At 47.8% G+C, this 18,626-nt stretch overlaps 1 protein-coding gene across 1 annotated transcript in view; it reads right to left on the reverse strand.

The window, feature by feature from the left end:
* Positions 1-18,626, reverse strand: part of LOC102986079 (protein-arginine deiminase type-4) — a 35,096-nt gene that overhangs the window by 9,708 nt on the left and 6,762 nt on the right. The window contains exons 2-10 of the mRNA XM_007111600.1: positions 13,404-13,584; positions 11,760-11,826; positions 10,158-10,237; positions 8,360-8,474; positions 6,761-6,886; positions 5,053-5,231; positions 4,813-4,916; positions 3,789-3,900; positions 2,022-2,129 (exon numbers count right to left, since the gene is read on the reverse strand). Coding sequence (XP_007111662.1) covers positions 2,022-2,129; positions 3,789-3,900; positions 4,813-4,916; positions 5,053-5,231; positions 6,761-6,886; positions 8,360-8,474; positions 10,158-10,237; positions 11,760-11,826; positions 13,404-13,584 — 1,072 coding nt within the window. The remainder of the gene's footprint in view (positions 1-2,021; positions 2,130-3,788; positions 3,901-4,812; positions 4,917-5,052; positions 5,232-6,760; positions 6,887-8,359; positions 8,475-10,157; positions 10,238-11,759; positions 11,827-13,403; positions 13,585-18,626) is intronic.

Raw genomic sequence — 18,626 nt, forward strand, 5'->3', positions numbered from 1 at the left:
TTCTCTTTCTGACTTACTTCACTCTGTATGACAGACTCCAGTTCCATCCACCTCACTACAAATAACTCAATTTTGTTTCTCTTTATGGCTGAGTAATATTCCATTGTATATATGTGCCACATCTGCTTTATCCATTCATCTGTCGATGGACACTTAGGTTGCTTCCATGTCCTGCCTATTATAAATAGAGCTGCAATGAACGCTGTGGTACATGACTCTTTTTGAATGATGGTTTTCTCAGGGTAGATGCCCAGTAGTGGGATTGCGGGGTCGTATGGTAGTTCTATTTGTAGTTTTTTAAGGAACCTCCATACTGTTCTCCATAGTGGCTATGTCAATTTACATTCCCACCAGCAGTGCAAGAGTGTTCCCTTTTCTCCACACCCTCTCCAGCATTTATTGTTTCTAGATTTTTTGATGATGGCCATTCTGACCGGTGTGAGATGATATCTCATTGTAGTTTTGATTTGCATTTCTCTAATGATTAATGATGTTGAGCATTCTTTCTTCCCACCAACAGTGCAAGAGGGTTCCTTTTTCGAGGAGTTTGACTTTGATCCCAATTCTTTTCCTGAGTGATTTGAATACCCCAGACGAGCGTGGCTAAGAGACCGTCGCAGCCCCCCTCTTCCGAGGCTGTCTGTGGGTTGGGTGAGGACACCAGTGCTGCGGTGTCTGTCTGCCTGGCAGCTGGCTTGTGACGTTAGAGAGCCTAGCCTTCCTCACTCTTGGAGACATGGCCACTGAACACAATAGGACTGAAGTCAGTGAGAAGGGCCAAAGTCTCAGCGCAGCTGGCAAATTCATCCTGTTGCTCCTGAAACAGGATTAACCTGATTCTGTGGCAGAGAGACACCAGTGACCCCACCTAAATCCCCTCATTGGCACCACTCAGCACAGGAGAACAAGCGAGTTAAACTCAAGTTTCTTTTCAAAGCCTCCTGCATGGGCAGGGCCGCTTCCTTTCCCCTTGGGGCACAGGGTGCTCCTTGGAAAGCCATTCACCACAGCAAACCTTGCACCCCACACTCTTTCCTTTGTTTTCCCTGGTGCCTGAGGTTAGGGGGCTGTCCAGGCTCAGATCGCAGCCCTGGGGTCTTACTGGGAAAGCAGGGAGCAGGGTGCTCATGGCCCAGTTTGAATTCTAGCTTCACTCTCTTTTTGTGTGACCTCAGGAAAGCTGCTTCACCTCTCTGAGCCTCAGTTTCTTCATCTATAAAATGGGCCTAGTGATAGCATCTCCCTTAGAGGTTGTTAGATTAAATGAATCAACTCATGTAAGAATTTAGCCCTGTGACTGCCACAGAACGCGTGCTCAATAAATGTAACCATTATTATTGCTATTATTATTATTATTCCTTGCTGAGTTTGCCCAAAACTGCCAGGTTAGTCAAGCATGACTCACTAATATGTCACCCTCGCCCCACCCCCCCAAACACACATAGAGACCTTGGCTGATAAAGTCACACCGAGGAAATGACCACTCTCATCCTGAACACCCCCATGTCCCAGAGGGAGCCCCCCAAAGACCAGACTCCTACCCAAAAGACAGAGCCTCCAGCTGGACATTGGGGAAGGTTCTGGTCCTGGCCCTACCCTCACCTTCCAGCAAGAGCAGCTTTTTTTTTTTTTTTTTTTTTTTTTTTTTGCTGTATTGCACAGTATGTGGGATCTTAGCTCTCCGACCAGGGATCGAATCCGTGCCCCCTGCAGTGGAAGCGTGAAGTCTTATCCACTGGACTGCCAGGGAAGTCCCAAGAGCATCTATGGAGAGGACTTATGTCCTCGGCAGGGTTTTCCCGAGGACAAAGTGAGCTCATGGCCAGAAAGGGCTTTGGGAAAGGAAGAGCCAGATCTCATCACATAACAAAAATGCCCCAGCCACCTGTGTGATGGCTGCTTGGGCAGGACACACACCTGCAGGCTGCTCAGCAGCAGGTGGGGGTGGGAGAGAGAAAATGAGGAAGGAGGCCTCAAGGCAAGGGTTTCAGCGCTGGTGCCCATCCCCGCCTAGTACGTACCAGCACGCGTTTGATGGGGAAATCCTTCAGGCCTCTGTTCCTTGGGGAGTCAAAGACCACGGGCAGCGTTTTGTGCGGGGCTTGGATGTAGCCGATCTCCATCTCATCCTGTGAAGAGCGAGTGGAGGGGAGGCTGTTACGTGCGCTGCCTGGGTCTCGACCCCCAGCTCAGGGATGGGGGTGTGGAACCATCCACGCTCTCCCCCTTGCAGCAAACGCATGTGGGACATTCAACTCCAGAGGAGGAGCTCCGGGAAAGCAGAGCTCACTGTCCTGGATTTGAACCAATGCGTAGTGGAATCAATGGCGTGCCCTTCACTCTCGCTCCTGGTGAGAGCCAGGCCAGATGCCAGGGACCTGTGGTGTACGAGCCTGTCCTCAAGGGGAGATCCAGGAGCTGGCCACTCACCACCCGGTGCTAGGAGGTGATGGGAGGGAGGTGAGGGGTCTTCGGGAACACGGAGGAGGGACTCCTGATTCAGTTGGGACGGGTCAGAGGAGAGTTCTTAAAAAGAACCTACTTTATAGCACAGGGAACTCTACTCAGTGCTCTGTGGTGACCTAAAAGGGAAGGGAATCTAAGAAAGAGAAGATATATGTATATGTGTAACTGATTCACTTCGCTGTACAGCAGAAACACAACATCGTAAAGCAACTATACTCCAATAAAAATTAATTTTAAAAAAAGAGAAAGAGCATTGCTGAGCTGAGGCTGGAGGGCAGAGGTAGCCCTGCCCCAAAGGAGGGCAGGTGAGGCCCCAGCCAAGCCCATGGGGCAGAGACGGAGAGGGTGCAGAAATGAATCAGGTACACATCCTGCCTGTATTTTAGCAGGCAGGCGTGATGTTGGACACATCACTATTAGCTGAACCATCCGAAACTGCCATTCTTGGAGGTAAAAAATGGTGGCATATCAGCCATTTCTTCTGGTTCAACCTGATTTAACACAGATGGAAGGATGAGAAAGGAAGAGAGGGTATTATTTGGAGGTTTAGAAGAAAGAGAAATGAATTCCCGCTGGAGGGCCTGAGGACATTGATGGAGGGGATTCGAGCTGGGATTGGCCAGGACTGATGTGGACGTGGGGGTGGGAATGGGGAGGGCGGCTGGCGAGAAGGGGCAGGGCTATGGGGTGGGGTGGGGGCGGGGCGGGCAGCATGGAAGGAGAGGCACGGAGGCTCGGTCAGCCCGCCAACTGCCCACTGGCACCACCCAATGCCAGGTTCCGGGTGCTGAGCTGAATGAGACTCCCTCTCTGCCCTCAGGGGGCTCATGGCACGACGGGGTGGAGGGGGGCCTGCCACAGAGACGGAATGGTGATCCAGTGTGGCCGGTGTGGGACAGCCAGATTGAGAGGCAAGCTGAGAAGGAGGAGATGGGGGCCATGGAAAGTGCTGGAGCAGGGGTGTGGCCTGGTCTGGTGGGCGAGCCCGGGAAGGCTGGCTTGGAGGGAGACTGCTAGGGGGAATGGTTGAGCTCCAGCCCCCTGAGCTTTGCAGCATTTCCTCAATTTCCTGAAGTTGTCTGAGAGTTTTCAAGCAGGAAGGTGGTCATCTTGGTGACCACGGCGGGCATGACGTGGCCACAGTAGATGTCAGTGGAGTCACTTGCCTGAGCCCTCCGTCTGCGAGGACCCTCAGAGGCTCCTAACTCGCTGCCTGCCTGAGGAAGGGTGGCCAGCCAGGTGCTCGGCCGAGCCCTAGGAGCCCAGGTCCCCGTGTCCCTTGACCCTCAGGGATGCGCCTCCTGTGTGCCCGGGCCACACACCTGTATCCACTGGTCATTCATGTTCTCCTCCTTGGCACAGACCATCAGCTTGCACCTGGCTTTCTTGGCCAGAGCAGCCACTGACTTCAGGAAATCCTCATTTTCAAATAACCTAGAAAGAATAGAAAAGCAATCTCCTTAGTCCCCTTGATTTAGCAGCCAGTGGCCTTGGCTGGCCTCCGAGGGGGGCAAGCTGGAGTAGGGGCTCAGGGCTGGATGGAGTAGGGGAGGGGCGCAGTGGGTGCTCCAAGGCACCTGGAGCCCGGACAGAGACCACAGCTCACCCGGTCTCTCTGCTCTTAGCAAGCTTAGCTCACTGAACTCTACTCACAACCCAGGAGGGGAACTAGTGGGCAGCCTTCCACTGAGGAGGAGACAGAAAGAGGAGGTCAGAGCTCAAGGTCACGCCATCTGGATTCGAACCCAGGCCTTGCTGGCTTCCAGCCTGCGCCCTGACCACGGGGTTACCTTCTCACCCCTTCTGCCCCAAAGCAATGGGAAGAGGAGAGGGGAAGGTCCCCCTGTGACCCTGCATGGTTAGCAGGGGCTCTCAGACTGTGGGAACGATGCCAAGCCTCCCCCGGCAACTTGTGAAAACAGCTGAGCCCCGTCCCGGCCCCAGAGTCGAGACCCAGCAGTTCAGAGGTTGGCCCGGCACGTGCATTTTAAATGAGTGCCCAGGGGTTTCTGGTGCAGAAGGCTCACAGGCTGCCCTCTGAGGAGCCCTGGAGGCCTCACCCAGGGACTCAGGGTTCTCATCTTCCAGGTCTGGCAAACTCTAGCAGCCCCCAGGAGCTAAAGCAGCCCTTGGCCTGCCTCAGGGCAGGATAGTGACACGAAAACACCACCAATAATGATTTTCCCGACCTTTTTATGGTTCTTAACAAGCCTCAGCCCTCAGCAAGTCATAGCACAGATATCACCTTTTCCCCATTTACACAGCAAGTGCATGATGGGCTCCTGGTCCAGGGCTCTCCCTGGGGGTGTGTCTGTGCCCCGCCCTCAGCCCTCCAGGGTCCCTCACCTGCACACATACACCTCCTTCGGGGGCTGAGTGTTGGGGGTCATGATCCAGGGGGCCACATGGAAGACCACACTGTCTTGGAAAACCAGGGCCTTGGGGAGCTCCTGCAGGGGGAGGGACAGGGGGGAGGAACTGTCACAGCAGCCAGGGCCCAACACCTACTGCTTCCCAGTGGCTGTTTGGAGCCCCCTCCACAGCTGGGCCAGTGCCTGGAAGCCCAGATCCCCCTTCTTGGCCTACCGGGTTGGACGTGTCCAGCAGGGAGACATTGAGGGAAATGAGCCCTGGGAAGCTGGCGTCTGGGAAAGCCAGGCCCTCCACATAGAAGTCTGTGCTGTGCTGGCCACCCTGGAGCTCCAGCGGGTGAGAGGGATGCTGTGGCCCCAGGATCATGCCGTACGTGGAGGGCTGTTTGTCTGCTGGGAGAGAGCAGGGGAGGCTCAGGTCTGCATCCCTACTTCCGAGACCTTGTCTTCTTGGTGTGTGATGCCTTCCCAAGGCCATGGCATCTCACCCCTAAGGACCCCTCACAGCTGGATCTGGCAGGAGCCTCCCCTTAGGAGGAAGGGACTAAAGGCCCCACCCTCACCCTCCCGATGGAGGTCCAGGAATGGAGTGATGAGGGGGCCTGAGTCATTCACAACTTTACAGGAAGTCCAATATACATTATAGTTCATTCATTCATTCATCCATCCATTCACTCCCTATCACCTGCTCTCAGCTGACACCTGGGAAGACCAGGGTGACAGTCACCATCCTGGTCCCCAGGGAGTGCACAATCTCCTGGGTAAGTAGGGAGGAGCAAAGATAGTCAAAACTACAGGTAGTAGTAAGTTCTGGAAGGTCAGGGAAGGCTTCCTGGAGGAGGTGATACCTCCACAGAGGCAAGGAGTTGGTTTGTGGCCAAACCAATGTCAGTCTAATCACTGTGGTTTGAATGGAAGTCAGATCAAGTTGTGCCTCTGCACAGCCCTCAGATGCCCCCCCACCTCCCACAGACTAGAAGCCACAGTCATTTCCTGCCTCCCTGACCCAGCCCCTTCCCCTCTGGCCTTTCTTCTCCACTCTCATCCCCGCATCCCCCCACCCCGCCCCCTTAACCCTTGCATTATGCACTCCAGCCGAGCTGGCCTCCCTACATTCCTCAAGCCCATGGGCACATCCCACCTCAGGGCCTTTGCACTTGTGGTTCCCTCTGCCAGGAGTGCCCTTCCCCTGGGTGTTCCCACACCTCTGTCTGCTCAATGACACCTTCTGGGGGAAGCCTTCCCGGCCCCCCTTCCCCACACCCCTCGTTCTCTTCCTCTTCGCTGTTGCATCCTTCTGTGTAGCATTTAATGCCGTCTGAGGCACTAGACACTTTACTTAATGATTTTACATATCATTGCTCTCAACCCACTGAGATGAAAGTGACATGAGAGCAGAGACTTTGTTTTGTTCTTTGCTCCGTGCCCTGTGCCTAGAACCGAGCCCGGCACTCAGTGGCAGGTGCTCGCAAGCCGCTGAGAAGTTACTGATGTCTCTGTTCACCAGGTTGTTGGAGAACAAATTATTACATATTACAGTTATTATGTGCAGTCAGCTTGGATTCAAAAACCTCTGTAAACTACAGTCCTGTGTGTGTGTGTGTGTGTGTGTGTGTGTGTGTGTGTGTGTGACAGAGACAGACACACAAAGAACAACTACAACAGTCCTTGGGAGGGAGGTCATTTCCTTCTCAGTGCTCATCCAGCACCAGACATCATCTTGTTTGCTGCATTTTGTCTGCGCCCTTTCTACAAGGTAGTGGGCAGAGATGTCCATCTTGCTCACTGCTGCATCCTCTGTTCTTAGAACCTGGCACAGGATAGGTGCTCGGGAATTATTCACTGAAGTGTGTGTGAACGGGCTGAGTCCCATTGGCTGGGGTGGGAAGGGAACACCAAGGTGATGGCCAAGGGCGACTCACCATTGGCTCGAAACACCCTGACTTTGTCCATCTCAGATTTGGCCACATGGAGCACCAGCTGGTGCTTGCTGAAGAAGTCCCTGGGGGTCTTCGTGCTCAGGGTCACCAAGGACATGTCCTTCAGGTCTGGAATGAGAAGGGCGTGGCCTGAGACGCAGGCCCCTGAGACTACGCCTCCCCCACCAAGACCACCCTTCATCACGTCACCTGGCTTTATTTTCCTTATGCTCTTTCCAGTATTTAAACAATATTTTTCAATTTAGAATGAAAGGAATTCAAGGTTTTGGTCCTCTCCCACTAGGACGAGCTTAGCATGTAAGCTCACCAAAGCAGAAATCACATTTATCTTGTTTGTTGCTCTGTTCCCAGCTCCGAGAAGCATCTAGAACAACGCCTAGCACGAGGCAGGTGCTCAATAATTATTTGTGGGGTGAATGAGGGGAAAGGTTTCTCCCCGAGGCCTGCATGGGAAGTGAGCCAACCTGAATAGTGGCCGGCAAAGGCTTGGGGGGATTGAAGCTGGACGAGAGTCAGAGGCTGGACAAGAGTCACGTGGTCAAGGGCACTGGAGGGGGCGGGGTTTGAACCCTGGATCTGTGTGAGCTTGGGGAGGTATTTCAGCTCTCCGTGACTCTGCTTCCTCGTAAATACACAGGGCGAAGCGCAGAGCCCACACAGAGGGAAGGATGCAGTCATATGTGTAAAGTGCATATCACAGCGCCCGGCATCCTGGGAGGGTACATACGGGCTGTTTGATTATTACGGTGTGCCAGGCACCGTGTAGAGGCTGCTCCCTGGCATCAGGCCAGGCCAACTCCACGCAACTTTAAAATGCATCCATTTCTAGGCCATTCTAGCAACTCCCCAGGAAGGCGGCAGCTGCTGCCCGGGCCAAATGATCCCGCCCCCCTCAGCGCCCTCCTCCAGGGCAGGTCTTCCACCCGTGCCGGTCTCCCACCCTGGCCATGCCTCAGAGGTGTGCCAACGGGGACCCTGTGCCCAACTTGTGCCCCTAAACCTGCCCTGGTGTTGGGATGCCTGGGTTCAAATCCTGAGCCTGTGACTTACTAGCGGTGTGACCCAGAGCAAATTGCTTAACTTCCCCCCATACCTCAGTCTTTCCATCTGTAAAGTGGGGGTGAGGACCATACATACTTCTGAAACTTGAGGTGAAAGATCAAATGAGTTAAGAATTCTGAACTGGTCCGAGCAGTGCCCAGCCTATGGCAGGGGCTCAGGGCTGCTCTGACGTGAATTTGGGGCTCTAGTCAGGCTTTCATTTTGAATTATTTTGGGCCCCAGGTTTGACCCAAGAGCAGAAGTTTGGGTTGGTCAACGGGCTGGGGATGGAAATTGGGCCCTGGAGGAGGCATTGGAAGACTCAGCATTGCTCCCAGCTCTTCCCTGGCTGCTGTGTGACCTTGCGCAGGTTACTTGCCCTCTCAGGACCCCTGTCCATTCCTTCACCTACATAACGGGTGTGCTAACAAGAACACGCTTCCAATAACCCTGGTTTCTGAGGGTTGTTACAAGGCTCAGGACAAAAGGCTTCACAAAAAGGCAAAGCTCTATTCCCATTGGTTCTTGGGGGGTCTTTACCTTTGCTGTCAAGCTGGTCATCCTTGCAGTCCACAGTGGAAGATTTGGGATTGTCTTTGTCACAGTTCACTAGCAGGATGGCGCCCTGCCCATGAGGGCCCCAGGTCCAGGTCCTCTGTGGACACCCAGCAGAGATGGGGCACACTTAGGAACCTGTGTATGTCCCTCCAACTCCTGGGAAAGCCCAGCCACCTTGCCCTAGCACCTTGACGGCCTTGTGTGATTTACACATTTTGTTCCCACATCAGGTAATTTTTTGGTCCCAAGAGTGGATTTTTGCCTGCTCCCAAAGTCATAAACAAATTCCATTCATCCACTTAAAAAAAGGAGCCCAAGGCAGTAAAATTGATTTCAACAGCTTTTAAAAACTGTTGGATTAGCAAACCAAACTGAGCTAAATATTTGTGTCTAGATTCAAATCTAAATAGCTCCTCTTCTGAGAACTCTTAATTACTCGTTCACCAAAGTGTGGGCACTATTCTTAGCAGCCAGTTACTGTCTGCCCAAAGATGAAAGCAAAGTGAGCCGCCCCTCCCAGCAGGAATCTAATAGTGATGACGTCTTCTGTTTGTAGGAGAGCATTCTCCCCCGGGGAATGACTGCGTTTTGGGAGGGACCCAAGGATGAATTCCACTCCCAGAGCTGTAATTGCTTCCCCCCACTTTTTTTTTTTTTTCTCGGTACGCGGGCCTCTCACTGTTGTGGCCTCTCCCGTCGCGGAGCACAGGCTCCGGACGCGCAGGCTCAGCGGCCATGGCTCACGGGCCCAGCCGCTCCGCGGCATGAGGGATCCTCCGGGACCGGGGCACGAACCCGTGTCCCCTGCATCGGCAGGCGGACTCTCAACCACTGCGCCCCCAGGGAAGCCCCTTCCCCCCACTTTTGACTGACCCCACAAAGGGATCTTAATTTTTGACAGGTCATATCATCCTAAAGTGCACACAAGCATAGGGGGAATTCCCTGGCGGTCCACTTAGGACTCAGTGCTTTCACTACCCGGCCGGGAAACTAAGATCCGGCAAGCCACGCAGTGTGGCCAAAATAATAATAAACAAACAAACAAATAAATAAATAAATAAAATAAAGTACACACCAGCACAGAAATGTGCAGGCAGCTTTGGGGTTTCAGGGAAACCCTGAGGTTTATCCACGGACCCCAGTTAAGACGATTCATCACCTGCGTACCACACCGCCCTATATTTCTGCAACATACATTCCCTTCCCCCACCTGGCTCCTTCCCTCCTCTACCCACTGCCTCTTTTCTTTATTATTCACCCCATGTGAACCTCTCCCACCAGTCGCTAAAATCTAGTATAGGGGTTTTGTGGGTTTTTTTGGCCGCGCTTTGCACTTGTGGGATCGTATTTCCCCGACCAGGGATCGAACCCGTGCCCCCTGCAGTGAAAGTGTGGAGTCCTAACCACTGGACAGCCAGGGACGTCCCCATAGTATAGGGGATTTTTGAGCCAGAGTTGAGACCTGCCTGCAAATTTTCTCTCTGCTGTGCATGAACTGGGTGAGTCTAGTTTCCAGTTTGTGGGACAACACATTCTCTCAACCCACAATCGTGAAAATCTAGTTTTGGAGAATAGATGGGACCTATGTAAACCAAAACGGTAATGGTATTCGTGATTTTAATTTTCTTTTTTTTCCTGTTCTTAAATTTGTGTTTCTTTTACTATTAACACGGATACATGAGACAGACCGCTGTTCACCTCATCACCACCAGGGGGCGCGCTAGGAGAACCCAGTGGCGTTACGGGAGCATTTGGGGTGCCGGACGAGGTCGAGCCATACCTGGTCCTTCCTGCCTCTGGTGGAAGTGCGAGTTTTTTTCATTTTGCCAGTGCGAGTGATGTCTGCGCTCAAGGAGATTTCTGAGATCCCGGGGAGTAAGAGGAGAGGGTTAGCGAGGGTGCAAGGTGGGAGCACTCAGTCTGGTCCCAGATGGACAATCCTTTCCCCAGGAGACCTATCTGCACAAAGGCTTCTTTCTCACCGGTTCGGAGGAGACACAGGTTCTAAGACACCCCCATGTCTCCCAAGAAGAAGTCTGGCTGCAATTCTGACAGCAGAGCCGGGGCTTCTAACCACACGCATTCTCCTCTCATGGAGGACCCGCCACAGCTGTGATACCAACCAGACCCTGCATGTCTGGCCACCCCCAGGGGTCCCAGGAAGAGTTCCCGGCCACCCCAATGGACGCAAGGACACCTTGCCAGGCTCTCAAAGGCCTCTGGCCCCAACTCCAGCCCCCAGTGACTTTGGGGTAGGGGACACAGTGGTTATTCCGACCCCACCTGGCACTTCGTTCTGTGTACTGTGACTGCACTGGGGGCAAACCACAGCCCCAAACATACCCTGCTCTGTCCAAATGGCATGGCTGAGAAAGCGTATGTTCGCTTCTGAATCCTTCCCCTCTCATCAGAACGCATGACTATACGGTCATTCCAACGACATTGTGTAGCGACCTCGTGAGCTCACAGAATGAGATTGACCTAGATGACATTTTATACATATCCATAGCCATGTATCAATGCTGGGCCATAGAGCATAGCGCTTGGTGGCCAGAACTTCCTGGCTCCTTTGCTAACCAGCTGTGTAATCTTGGGCAAGTCCCTTTACCTCTTGTACCTCAGTTTCTTCATCTGTAAAATGTGGTAGTAATAGTGCCCATTTCATTGGATTGTTGTAAGGTTTAAGTGTAAAGTCTTGGCACCCTGCCTGGCATAGAGTAAGTGCTATATAATAATAACAACAACAATAATAATAATAATTATGAAAATGTGTATTAATGAAATGAATGAATGAAATTCATTAATGAAAAGAAACCTGAAGCTTTCACGTGCTGTTCATATATTTAATGTATGTTTAAATAGTAATAATAATATTATGATATTATTGTCCCAGATGAGGTCAAGTTAAAAATGTACTTAATTAAAGAAGAATACTAAATAAATATGAGAACAAGCAGATCACTGATGTGGCAAAAATGGTGAAGATGGGATGTAAATAATGGAATTTGGGGAACACTGGTCTATATTATTGTGTAAAACAGTCTCATCATCTACTTTTTCTCATAAATATTTGAGGTTTCCAAAAGGTATAGAGACTCAGATGTTGAAAATCCACGTACCACTTCCTAAGGTGAGAAATAAAATATTGAGATGTAATTGAAGCTTCCTGCAAATGCCCTCTCTCCCCAGCTTTATTTGGGGTTCACTGACTGGGGAAGGAATACTTATGAACTACCAGATGCATGACTGGCTAGAAATTGTCCTTTTCTCTGCTCAGTCTAAAGTAAGCTTCAGGGTGTAGTTTCTCCTGGAGAGACGCCTTGCCATGGGTGTGTGTGTGGAGGGAGAGGGGTGGTGCTCCAAGATCCCTGGCGTCACTTACCGACCCCGGTGATGTAGAGCAGGGCTTCAGCTGGAGTGGTCTCGGGTCCATAGTATGAAATCTGAACCTATAGGACAGGAGCAAACCACTAATGATTTCCCTTAGTCATTCAACGAACACTAACTGGCCTGCTATGTGCCAGCTCAGAGCAGGGTGCTGAGGAGACAAGGATCAGGATCCCAGCCTGTTAGGAACACCCCAACTGGTGGGGGTGGAAGGGGAGCAAAACACTCAAGTGACTATGATGTATAGAAGAGGGTCCTTTGGGAGACCAGGGAGGCAGCGGCTTCCTCTGCCTGCGTGGTGTCAAGGAGGTACCCTCTGAGGTAGATCTTGGAAGGGGAGCAGGAGTTCAGCAGATGGGGATGTGGTGGAAGAGGCAGTGGAGGGAGAGTGGCAACACCAACTCTCACTGCCCAAGGTTAAAAATCCAGGAAGAACCCATCTGATTGGTCCAGCCTGGCCAGAGGAGGGCAGAGTGTCAGGAACCGCACTTCTAAGCAAGATGACGGAGGGGAGTTCCCCAAAGCAACACCAAAGAGCTGCCACCAGAAGAAGGGGAGCTCCTGAGGGTCTCGCACTGAGGGGTCTCGACCTGTCCTGCAGAGAGTGGGAATCCAGGGAAATGTCACAGCCACTGTCACCTTGCATCTGGACCACGGCAACAGCCTCCTGACTGGTTGCCCTGCCCCCAGTCTGCTGCCTAGATCTAACTGACTCACTACACTGCAGCCAGTGGGTCTTTCTAACATACATATGTGGTCTTGTTACTCCTGGATGAAAGGCTTTCATTGGCTTCCTGTTGTCCTAAGAGAATGAGGTCTCTGAGGCCAAACCCTCTATACTGTCTCCCTCTCTCCCTCACCTTCCCTTCTACCTTCCTTTCTTTCCATACAGCTCTTCCTCAGCTTCCCCAGCACACATCTCACCCTCTCTTATCCAGAGTGTGCACACAGGCCACGTCCTCCGTGTAGAGCTCTCGCCTCTCTTTTCCTCTCTTAAGCAGGTCATTGATACCATCCATCAGCTTGCCACTTCTCCCAGGAAGCTTTCTCTGATTGCACCCTTGCTGACCGGCTTGGATGCCCAAGGTCTGCATTCTTAGAGCAGGTAACAGCTCTGCCCCAGGAGGTTTCCTGCTTGGCCTGTCCTGCTGGGAACAAGTGGTTGTTGTCCTAGATCCCTGTGGGAGTCCTGGAGGGTCCTGTTGAGTCCATCTATAGTCAGTGCGGCTACAGTGGGTCGAATGGTGAGTCCCCGAAAGATATGTCCACATCCTAATCCCTGGATCCTGTGAATGTGACCCTATTTGGAAAAAAAGATCTTTGCAGATGTAATCAAGGATCTTGAAATGAGATCATCCTGTATTATCCAGACAGGTCTTACATCCAATGACAAGTGTCCTGATAAGAGTGAGGCAGAGGGAGGTTTGACAGGTTGAGGAGGAGGTAATGGACCACAGAGGCAGAGATTGGAGCGAAGTGGCCACAAGTCTAGGAATACCAGCAGCCACCAGAAGCTGGGAGAGACAAAGAACTGACTCTCCCCAGAGACTGCAGAGGGCTGGGGCTCGATTGAGTGGCTGACCTGTTATGACCTGCTGACCTCCTCCTACACATCCCAGCCCACGGCTGCCACACTCACCTTCTGGTCACCTGTGCTATCGCTGGCAGCTCTCATCTTCAGGCTCACCTCCAGCCCAGGGTCCAGGGGCCACTTGGAGGAACCTGTGAGATTCTTCTTGGCTGGAGGGCGGTGGCCAACATCTAGGACCACTCCTGGGGAAGCATTGATGCTAAAGGATGTGCAGTCCTTGGGGGCAGAGCTGTGGAAGAGGCAGATGGGGAGGACAGGGAGACACGGTGAGGCAGTGCCTGGCCCACTACTGCTCTCCCCAGTGTTCTTCCTTTTCCTACCAGTGTGGACACCAGAAGGCAGCCAGACTGACCCTGACCATGGGAGTAAGTGCTGGTAGGTTGTCAGGAGGTAGTGAGAAACAGAAAGAAAATCCCCTGACCTGGAGAGGTTACGCTTGAACTAGGAAAAGACACACACACACACACAGTTGTATGCATAGAGTGATGTGTGCACCCAGAGGTTTATATTACACAAACATGCACACACAGTGCTGTGCATATATGAAGAATCACACGAACAGTACAAACAGTACTCTGAAGGACCTTCCCCTTAGAAAACAACTGGATCATGGTTACAATTTATTTATTTATTTATTTATTTATTTATTTATTTATTTATTTATTTATTTTTGGCTGTGTTGGGTCTTCGTTTCTGTGTGAGCGCTTTCTCTAGTTGCAGCAAGCGGGGGCCACTCTTCATCGCGGTGCGCAGACCTCTCACTATCGCGGCCTCTCGTTGCAGAGCACAGGCTCCAGACGCGCAGGCTCAGTAGTTGTGGCTCACGGGCCTTGTTGCTCCGCGGCATGTGGGATCCTCCCAGACCAGGGCTCGAACCCGTGTCCCCTGCATTGGCAGGCAGAGTCTCAACCACTGCGCCACCAGGGAAGCCCTAGAATATACTTTTCAAAGCATTGCTGAGATGTGAAAAGTAAGGGAAATTGCCAAGAATTCCCTCCTCTGCATACACACACACACACACACACACACACCTCACTGTGGTTAAGAATACCAAAGACAAACAGATCTTAAAGGTATCCAGAAAGAAGAAAAGTCAGGTCACCTATAAAAGAATGATAATTATCAATAGATTGAAAGTAGACTTCACAACAGCAGTAATGAAATCCAGAATAATATCTTCAAAGTATCTTGAAAAAATAACTATTAACTTAGAATTGTGTACATAAAAAATTATGTTTTAATAAAAACTTTCAGTTGAAGAAAAACTGATATTTTAAAACCAACACACTTTCACTAAAGCAACTTCTAAAGACATACTTTAAGAAGATACCTAATGTCAGAATCATCTGGATGCAAGAAAAAATGGTGAACAAATAACATGGTAAATATTTTGGTAAATCTAAAAAATATTGTCTCTATAAAAAATAGTTTATAAAGAAATCAAAATTGTGAGATTAAAAAAAAGAGCAGAATGTAAACTGGGAGAGGTAATGAGAGTTAAAGTGGTATGAGGTCTTCAATTGAAGAGAGAATTAAGATAGTGTTTAATTCTAGAAATGTAAAAGTAGTCACCAAAAGAATAGAAATGGAGTTCATAAATTTCTATACATGGAGAAAATGCAATAATTTTTTAAAAGAATGGATAATTCCATTCAAAAAGGCAAGTACAAAGAAAAAGTCGACATAGATAAAAATAGACAACTAAAAACTAAAAAGCAAATGGTAAAAGCAAACTCAAATATATAAATGATCAAAATAAATATAAATAATGTTACTAGTTAAAAGAGAGTTTTGGACTAGATAAAGAAATAAAATCCAGCTCCATGCTATTTATAAGAGATGAACCTAAAATACAAGGATCCAGGAAAGATGAAGTTTTTTAAAAAAAGGAAAAAAGATACATTAAGCCAATATTAGCCAGAAGAGAGCTGGGATGGCTATATTAATATCAGACAAAATTAATTTTTAGACAAAACCCACACTATTAGCATATAATTTACATTAGGAAGAAATACTGTAAAGTACCTAGGATAAACCTAACAAAAGATGTGTAAGGCTTTTATGGAGAAAAATGATCAAACCTTATTGAAATCAATTAGAGAAGACCCAAATTAAAAGAAAGAAATACCATGAACATGGTTAGGAAGGCTTAATATCATCATGGTATGAGTTCTCTCCAAATGGATTCATATGGTCAGATAAATTCCGGGGTTGTACTTGAACTTGACAAGTTGATTCCAAGGTTTACTTGGAAAACCAAGGGGCTAAGATAGTCAAAGTACCTTGTAAGAAAAAGAAGCAAAAGGTGAGGGACTTGCTCTACCAGGTATGACTTACTGTAAAGTCATGGATTGCATTGTAATGGCTTAGGTAAAGAAAATGACAGATGCAATTTAAGAGAGATTCTACTTGATCTATGACAGAGGTGGTCTTGCAAATAACTGGGGAAAGTGAAGATTGTGTAATAAATGGTGCTGGGACAATTGCTTATCCATATGGAAAATGATTACATTGAATAAATAATTAAATTGATCCCATCCTCACATCATATACTAAAGACTTAAGAAAGACAGAATTTTGGATCCTTTTTTTAAAAAAAATAGCTCATTTTCTAGAGAAGTTTTAGGTTCACAGCAAAATTGAGAGGAAGGTACGGAGATTTCCCATATATCTCCTGCCCCAACTCATGTATAGCCTCCCCTATTATCAACCTCTTCCCCCAGAGTGGTATATTCATTAGAATTGATGACTCTACATTGACACATAATTATCACCCAAAGTCCACAGTCTACATTAGGGTTCCCTCTTGGTGTTTTACATTCTGTGGATTTAGACAAATGTGTAATGACATATATCCACCATTATAGTACCATATCAAGTAGTTTCACTGCCATTAAAATCCTCTGTGCCACATCTAAAGACGAGTTGGCTATATCTATGCGTGGCTGTTTCTGTCTCTATTCTATTCCATTGTTTCATTTGTCTATTCCTTTGCTAATACCACATTGTCTTGATTACTGTAGCTTTACAGTTAAGTCTTTTTCAAAAAATAATTTTTATTAGGGTATAGTTGATTTACTTTACAGGAAGTCTTGAAGTCAGGTAGTGTCAGTCCTCCAACTTTGTTCTTCAATATTCTGTTGGCTATTCTGGGGTTTGTTTTGTTTTGTTTTCTTTGTTTGTTTTGTGTCTCCATATAAACTTTAGAATCAGTTTGTTGATATCCACAAAATAACTTGATGGGATTTTGATTGGGATTGCACTGAATCTACAGATCAAGTTGGGAAGAGCTGACAATATTGAGTTTTCCTACCCATGAACATGAAATATCTCTCCATTTTTTTACTTCTTCTTTAATATCTTTCATCAGAGTTTTGAAGTTTTTCTTGTACAGACTTTATACATATTTTGTTAGATTTATACCTAAGTATTTAATTTGGGAGGGGTCAAATGTAAATGGCATTGTGTTTTTAATTTCAAATTCCATTTGTTCATTGTTGGTATACAGGAAAGCAATTGACTTGTGTCCTGCAACATTGCTATAGCTGCTTATTAGTTCCAGAAGTTTTTTTGTCAGTTCTTTGGGTTTTTCTACATAGATGATCATGTCATCGGTGAACAAAAAAAGTTTATTTCTTCTCAGTAGGTATCCCTTTTATTTCCTTTTCTAGTCTTAACCATTAGCTAGGACTTTCCATATGCGTTGAAAAACAGTGGGGAGAGGGAACACATTTGCCTTGTTCTCGACTTTAGTGGAAAACTTCAAGTTTCTCACCATTAACTGTGATGTGAGCTGTAAGTCTTTTGTAGATATTCTTTATCAAGTTGAAGAAGATCTCCTCTATGCTTAGTTTACTGAGACTTTTTATCATGAATGAGCATTTGTATCTTTCAAAAGATGTTGGAGACATATTGATGCCCTTACTTAAATAAGACGCAAAATCCATAAATAAGAAAGAAAAGATTGATAAATTCAACTAGATGAAAATAAATAACTTCTGTTCATCAAAAGACTCTATACAGTGAAAAAGCAAGCATAATCTGAGAAGAAGATATTCACAGCATAAAACCTACAAAGGCTTAGCATCCGTAATATTTAAAGAACTTAGGCTACTCAACATGAAAAAGACAAACAACTCAATAGAAAAAAAAAAGGGCAAAAGATACAAACCGGCATTCACAGAAATTGAAACACAAGTGGATGATAAACATATAAAGAGGTGCTCCACCTCACTAATAAGTAAGGAAATGAAATATTAAAGCCTTGAGACGGGGTTTTACACCTATTTGATTAGTAAAAAACAACATCATAGACTATATGGTTCAAAGGCAACTTTAACACACCGCTCATGGGAGTGTCAAGTTAAGCATTTTGTAAAAGAACTTGCTGTTAAACACTCCCATTTAGCATTGCAACAAAAAGAATAAAATATCTAGGAATAAACCTACCTAAGGAGACAAAAGACTTGTATGCAGAAAATTATAAGACCTGAGAAGAAGATATTCACAGCATAAAACCTACAAAGGCTTAGCATCCGTAATATTTAAAGAACTTAGGCTACTCAACATGAAAAAGACAAACAACTCAATAGAAAAAAAAAAGGGCAAAAGATACAAACCGGCATTCACAGAAATTGAAACACAAGTGGATGATAAACATATAAAGAGGTGCTCCACCTCACTAATAAGTAAGGAAATGAAATATTAAAGCCTTGAGACGGGGTTTTACACCTATTTGATTAGTAAAAAACAACATCATAGACTATATGGTTCAAAGGCAACTTTAACACACCGCTCATGGGAGTGTCAAGTTAAGCATTTTGTAAAAGAACTTGCTGTTAAACACTCCCATTTAGCATTGCAACAAAAAGAATAAAATATCTAGGAATAAACCTACCTCAGAGACAAAAGACCTGTATGCAGAAAATTATAAGACACTGATGAAAGAAATTAAAGATGATACAAATAGATTGAGAGATATACCATGGTCTTGGATTGGAAGAATCGACATTGTGAAAATGACTCTACTACCTAAAGCAATCTACAGATTCAATGCTATCCCTAACAAACTACCACTGGCATTTTTTACAGAACTAGAGCAAAAAATTTCACAATTTGTTCCCCGGTCTGGGAAGATCCTACATGCCGCGCAGCGGCTGGGCCCGTGAGCCATGGCTGCTGACCCTGTGCGTCCAGAGCCTGTGCTCCACAATGGGAAAGGCCACAACAGTGAGAGGCCCGCGTACTGAAAAAAAAAAAAAAAAAAAAAGC

This window comes from Physeter macrocephalus, chromosome 3 (genome assembly GCF_002837175.3).
Source record: "Physeter macrocephalus isolate SW-GA chromosome 3, ASM283717v5, whole genome shotgun sequence".
Classification (NCBI taxonomy): Eukaryota; Metazoa; Chordata; class Mammalia; order Artiodactyla; family Physeteridae; genus Physeter; species Physeter macrocephalus.